Genomic DNA, 6,964 nt, shown 5'->3' on the forward strand with positions numbered 1-6,964 from the left:
CTGTGGTGGCGCAGCTGTCGCCCCCGATCGCAAAGTATGTACATACTGTGGTGGTTGGAAGTTGGTACTAGGTACTATGTGGTATAAGGTACTCGAGGCATAGATTTGTGTGAATTGTGGCTGATTGGGATGTACGTAATCTGGAGGGCACAGGGGTTGAATGATGGTTGACTGGTGTGAGATTTGTAGTCGTCTGTGGTAGAATTAGGTACTCGGTACTACAACTGTGATGCTGTGGGGAGAATGTGGTAGGAATAGGTACTAGTACTAGGTACTCGAGGAAAGATTAGGTACTAATTAGTACAATCGTGGAAGAGTGCTTGAGTACCGGAATTGTGACTGATGTGTAAAGTAGACAGTCGTCGGCGGCGTACGTAGAAGCCATGATGCAGGATAACGATGCTATGCTGCCTTCGGCCAAGGACCAGTTGGCGGATTGCTGGCGCCAGCGCCTGCTGGTGTTTCCGAGCTTGACCAAGCCGTCCATTCAGAAAGAAAACGATCAAGAAGACGAGGAAGAAGAGTACCACGACGGCAGTGACGGCGACGAGCGAGGAATGGGCGGGTAGTACATTATTATCAAGTCAATTCGAAATTAAAGTGGGGACGCAATCGATCGACCAATCAAAACCCAGATCACGAAACAAGTAGCCAATCAAATCCACTCTTCGACTAATTCAACATCGAATTAGTGTGCGAATTATATTAGTGTGAAACTGGATTACCTTTACATACAAAAGTCAGTACAAAGAATCGATCGATAGATTTGGCGAACCAGCACAAAAGTCCAAATTTTGGGTAAAAGGACAATAACTGAACCCCGCAACCGACTTGTGTTATGTGTTATTGGTGGTACTAGTACACTGGGAGCACGTTAACAGTAAATAGTACTATTAATAACTATTAATAGTACTACTAGACGTACTGTATTGTCGCAGTTCCGTGACAACTGGGTTCTGTACCACGATACATATTGGTAGAAAGCAATCACTCTGAAATTTTCAACCAATCACCTGCAACTTTACTTGAATTTTAGAGAAAACTGGATAAAATCAGGTGGTGGCTCGGAACTGTTTTCAGCTATTTTCACCCTTTTAGTTCATTTCCCATCAACACTCGAATCTCGACATGATTTTAATTTCTACGAACTGCATTATTGTGAATTCGCTATAAACTTCCAAAAATCGCGTGGTTTGTCCAATCAATATTGAGTCACGCTTGAGTTCTGATTGGTTGAATATACTTGCCTTTATGCAAGAGCCAATCAAATCCACTCAAAAATGGATTAGCCAATAGCGTCGATTCGATTCGACGTAGTCATTAACATCTAAATAGTGTGGGACTAAAATCCCACTTTTACGATTTTGCCCACACAGGGAGTAAAATTCACATTTGGTATACCAAGAATCCACACGAATTTTCCAATACAATTTCCCTGAAAATCCTTCGGGAAATATCATGTTGGGAAGGTGCTTTTGCCACAGGAAAAATTCAAATGTAAGTAGGACTGCCGCTGTGTGCGTTGTTGCGGCTCTTCTGGAGCACCTACCGGTAGGGCACGGCTCCCAATCTTTAGGCATATCAACAACCCAGTGCATTAGGTACAATGTGTAACAGTTTGTGACCTTGCACCATCCCTATATGCTGTAGTGTGCATCGCGCCGACGTTCAAACATGACCGATTTGAGGTTGTCGATGAACACTGGGGGATAGGATGTATCTGTTGGCTGGTTTACGTTCGGCACTATACCACTGCTCGCCTACGATATCCTCGCATCTACTTATCGCTCATCTACGTTTGGTGCCGACCATGCCATTCATCCATGAAGCGAAATTGGTAATTTAGCATGTTCAAGTGTTTTGATTTTCGATCAAATTTTGCGCGACTTCATCCCACGCCTTGGAAATGGCAGCAACCAGGTCGATTTTGGTGGCAAATTGGCGCCCATGTGTATATACTGCACGAGCAAGAATTCCCCACATGTTCTCGATGGGATTCAGGTCCGGGGACTTTGCTGGCCACTCCATAACGCGTACGCCATGGTCGCTCAAAAATGCCTTGGTCTCCCGAGACGCGTGAATGGAGGCATTATCGTGCTGGAAAACACAGTCGCGACCATAATTATAGTCGATAAATGGAAACAAATAGTTCGACAAGGTACCAATGTAGGCGCCACTGTCCTGCGCGCCATCAAGAAACGCCAATTCGGTCTTCCCTTTCGCACAAAAGGCTCCCCAAACCATGATGCTCCCGCCACCAGATTGACGTCGGGAAAATATCGCCTTCTCCTTGCGCAGGTCGTGCCAATAGTGCTTCAGGCCGTCGGGTCCGTCCAGGTTGAACTTCTTTTCGTCACTAAAGACGACCTGGGTCCAAATGTCCGCGCCTTGGACAAGCATATCCCGCGACCACTGAAGCCTTGCCTTCTTGTGCTTTTCGGTAAGGACAGGAGTGGCCTTGGCCTTCACAAACTTAAGGTGCTCGCACGTGGCAAGCAATTGGCGGGCACGACGAGCCTTGATGGTCAACTGGCATTGCGCCACAAGCTCTCGTGAGCTCAAAAACGAATTGGAAGCGGTCCGAATGAGGCGGCGAATGTCGGTGCGTGTGACCTTGGGCGGTCGTCCTGTACGCTTTTTCGTGTTGTAAGCTGCGGTGTCTTTCAGGAACAGGGTTATGGCACCCCTGGAGCGTCCGATGAGGCGCTCAATCTCTCGGAGGCCTTTGCCGACGGCTTTAAGAGCCAAAATCATACCTTGCTCTTCTTCGGAGAGCTTGGACCCGGCTGGCATGGTGCACTTTCGTTTGAAAACTGATACAGGCGGGAATCGGTCAAATGCAAGGGCGGGAGCATAAAAAACGCGTGGTTTTTGTTTAAAGACGCTTGGATGACCATAAAGAACGCTGTGGTTTTATACTTTTTGCCAGGTTAAATTTGCCTAATTTTGCGTTTTTGTGCTTTGGTTGAGTGAGGAACAGATTTAGGCGGTGAAATGAATGCAAAAGCCATGGAATTGATGCTTGAATTGATTGCATAACTTGGCACGACCATAATTACAATAGAATCTTCAAACCACAACAATTATAGGGTGGCTTTAAACTTATTGCCAGTACTGTACCTACTTTCTCGTCCCTCTTGACAGGTTATGAGCCTTCTCCCTTCCTCTGTGCAGCCCTTCGTGGGCACCCCACTCGACGACATTTAGCCTACACCTTGTGGAAGATGGACTTCTTGTCCCAAGCGACCTCCCGCTACCTTGCTGAGTTCTACTCTACTCAGGACTATGTCCATCGAGGCATTCACACCGATACGCACAACATTAGCAAGATATACCTCGAGCTCGATCAAGTCGAATACTCTGAGCTCTACGCTGTGGATCCGACTCTGTTGGAGACCAATCGCCATGCGTGTCTCGCGGAAATCACACGAACGCCATTCAACGCGCGGTCATTATCCGTGAGGCGACGAAGAAACTTGCGAATCAACGCTTTGCGGCGTACAACGTTTTGGTATTGGCTATTTCTACCAATCTTCGCCGCCTCTATCAGGCGACTACGTGTCTCTACGAGGTTGTTGAGCACATCAAAATTCGGGGCTCTTTTCCAGTCCAAACCCATAGATAGTAAGCCTACCGTCTTTGCCAGTTATCTACGCACTCTCAAATTCACAGATGAGAGTTGTATCGACAATCTATCCGTGGAGCTCATTCACGTTGTCAAACGCTACCGTGTGTTTAGGACCCCGCCGTCCTGCAATCCTCTGGATCCGTCGGCAATCTCGTCCATTGATTACCACAACCATATTTAGAACTACTACACTATGTGTGCGATGTCCGAACCCTTTATTGGTGACAAGGAATTGTGGGAAGTTGTGACGAGCTCCGTCGCCACTATGCCCGTCGCGAACTAGTCCGTCGTCGTTGCTGCCGTTTGGGCCTCTCTTCGGCAAACCGCCTCCAACGAGCTTCTGGTCTGGGTGACAACGGCTCTGCCACTACAATTCAAACTTGAACCCAACATGGAGCCGTCACGCATGCCGTTGTGGTCCCTATGCCCATGCCCCAAGCGATTACGAAAGTCGATGGCTCCGCTCATGTTTTGAACGCATTTACCATTCCGTGCTATGCTCACCGTCATTGCGTCAACCACCCCGACAAGCCCTGCTTCTACTGCGGCGTTGCCAATCACATCACACACTTCCAGCGTGCCCTACCCTCAAGTCGGACTATGCCCGCAACACTATGCGTCCTGGCTTTGCCTCTCAAAAGAAAAGAAAACGCGACTATGTTGCTCCGACGCGTCCTATCCGACGTCCTCGTAACAACCGCGATGATCGCGATGGGCCTAGTGTCAACCAGGGGTCTAATAGCCAACATTGATGGGGACCAAGATCCTCTAGTGGTCCTGGAAAGGCAGGTGGAACAACAATCGGGACAACAGTCGTGATAATAACTGTGACCGCGACCGCCAACGCGACCAAGGCTACGGCCGCACTCATCGTGGAGGTCGTAATGACCAGGCTGGCATTGCTGCTCGTGCAGCCGCTCGTCCTTTTATTCACGAGGGCAATCGACTCAACGGCTATGCCAACACCCACATCCCCTCCCACCACTTCGTGCCTCCCTCCACTCTCAGCCGGGTCCTTCAGCGTCCCAACCCACCATCGGTTTTACCAAAGGTGTTCCAACCGGGCTCTGCCCCACTCTGCGATGTCTTTACATCACCGCCCTATAATCGTCCGCTTATTGCGGCTACAACTCTCGCTCCCATCACTGATGCACCGGGCGAACTACCCGACCACTTTCCATCTCCAGTGGATGCCGGTGACCTAGACTTCGCTGAAGTTCCTCCTGCCGAGGTACTTATTACCAAGCGTTTGCCTCTCTACTCGCCGCGTCCATTATTCCAAATTCCTGCGAACCCTACGAAAGTGGATCTTCCACTGTTCCCAACCAGTGCCTTCTCGGCCACTCGCAGCGACATTATTACCGCGGCTTCGGAAACACCGATCAAGGTGGTTCTCCAACTGCCCCCAAGATGTGTGGACGGTGTCCGTCCCCATCCCCCATTCCAAGTTGTTGGTAGACAAGGCATTTTTGCCCTTCATGCGGACCTACGCTACTGTGAAAGCGACCCCGGTGACCCGCCGCTACCTATGCCGGTGACTTATCGTCCAAACGACTTTTCCGCTCTGCGACAACATTGGATTGTTGATTCTGGTGCCTCTGCCTCATGCACCCCCAACCAAGCCCTGTACACTGTCTCTTACAGTCGGGAATGGCGCTCAACTTCCCGTCCTTGGCTATGGCCCTATTACCTTGGCCGTGGATATGTCGTCCCGTGGCCAAGCCGACGATATTCGTCCATGCGTTCTACGCCTCACCTTTGGCCTACATTGCCCTGAACTACAGTTCAATTTGTTCTCGGTTCGCCAAGCGACCGATGAGGGCATCTCAGTCCGTTTTACGGCTCGCGACATGTGCGAAATTACCACCACTCTTGGTGAAGTGCTTCGTGCACTAACAATGCCATGGGCCTATTCTCCTTTCCCTGCCAGCCCAAGTTTGTGCTCTCCACCGATCCGCACCGTGCGGAGTATATCCATCCGGGCCAGATGGCCATGTTCACCGGCATGATGGCCACTTTTGAGACCGCTCTGCGGAAGTTCTCGAACTACAGTGGATTTTCCACTTTTAACGCTCAATTGCACATGTTTGCATATTCGTCTGTGTTGCGCTATACACCGATTATTTATCGACCATCTATGGTCCTCAAGCCAAAACCGTTCTGCCCCATCACTCCAGACTCTGTCTCCGTGAGTGTCGCCCAGGCTATGCTTGGTTCACACACTCCTATCCCAGTCTATGACACTACTACTGTTCCAACCGACTGCCTAACCAGCCTCGTGGCTGACTCCAAGCTCTCTGCAGCTAGCCTTGCACGCCTCAGGCACCGCCGTCTCGGCCATCCTGGCGTTGATGCCTTCAACCAAATGTCAAAGACACACCCCGAGCTTTTGCTCTTCAAGGCCAAGCACCTTTGTGGTCAACTATGAAAGACTTGTGCTTATGCCAAGTCCAAGCGCAGTCCTTTTGACTCATCTGCGGTCTTCCGCGCGACCTCTTACCTAGCCCTTGTACACTCTGATGTTTGGGGGCCAAGCCCGATTTTGTCGGCGGGTGGCGCTGCCTACTTTGTCGTCTTTATAGATGACTACTCCTGCTTTATGTGGTCCTACCCCATGCGTTTTCGCAAAGATCTCTATGAGACCTACGAACTATTTCGTACAGACGCGATGTCCATTCTTAAACTTGATGTTTGTGAGCTGCGCCACTCATCACCTATGGACATTGGCACCCTTCAAAGCGACAACGCAAAAGAGTACGAGAAACTCGGGCGCATTATCAAGCCCAAGTACAACACTCGGGTGGCTTTTTCCAACGCCTACTCCCCCCAACAAAACGCTGTTGCCGAACGACGTATCGGCATTGTTGTCCAAAAGATGCGAGCTATGCTCATTGAAGGGGCAGCCTCATGGCTTATCAACATCTCTCCTTCGGCATCCAACAAAGATGTTTCACCTTACCACGTCGTCTTTAAACGACACCCATCTTTGGGTCACATCAAAACCTTTGGTTGCACCGCGTTTGTGTACATTCAATGTGCCGCGCAATCTCGATCTCGATCCCCGTGCCGTCAAGGCCATGTTTGTGGGTCTCCCGCATGATCGAAAGGGTTATACTATCATGCATTTGCACTCTTATTTACTGATCTACTCTCGTGACGTCACCTTCTAGGAGTCTGAGTTCCCAGCCATCAACCCTGTTGTTGCTGCTGCGGCGTATCGCCAAAACTCTACCACCGACCCCAACTTCATCCCAACCTTGGCTATGCACCATTACCGCCACTACACTCCATCATCACCAACAGGCCTAGTACATTCCTATATGACAAGCCTTGACT

General features: G+C 49.8%; 2 protein-coding genes across 3 annotated transcripts in view; both read left to right on the plus strand.

Annotated features, from left to right (window-relative positions):
- The window catches only part of H257_13394, a 2,133-nt gene extending 1,524 nt beyond the window's left edge, over positions 1 to 609 (plus strand). For both annotated transcript variants that reach the window (XM_009840893.1, XM_009840894.1), the window contains one exon: positions 356 to 609. In XM_009840893.1, coding sequence (XP_009839195.1) covers positions 356 to 569 — 214 coding nt within the window. In that variant the 3' untranslated portion in view covers positions 570 to 609. The remainder of the gene's footprint in view (positions 1 to 355) is intronic.
- Positions 610 to 3,224: 2,615 nt separating this feature from the next.
- H257_13395 (hypothetical protein) lies at positions 3,225 to 6,056 on the plus strand (the record flags this gene model as incomplete). The annotated part of the gene is made up of 6 exons (XM_009840895.1): positions 3,225 to 3,448; positions 3,912 to 3,977; positions 4,392 to 4,506; positions 4,566 to 5,220; positions 5,273 to 5,457; positions 5,559 to 6,056. The coding sequence occupies 6 exons, from the start codon at positions 3,225 to 3,227 to the stop codon at positions 6,054 to 6,056; spliced, it is 1,743 nt and encodes a 580-aa protein (XP_009839197.1).
- Between the last annotated feature and the right edge of the window lie 908 nt (positions 6,057 to 6,964).

The sequence above is a fragment of the Aphanomyces astaci genome (assembly GCF_000520075.1).
Source record: "Aphanomyces astaci strain APO3 unplaced genomic scaffold supercont1.48, whole genome shotgun sequence".
In the NCBI taxonomy this organism is placed as follows: domain Eukaryota; phylum Oomycota; class Saprolegniomycetes; order Saprolegniales; family Verrucalvaceae; genus Aphanomyces; species Aphanomyces astaci.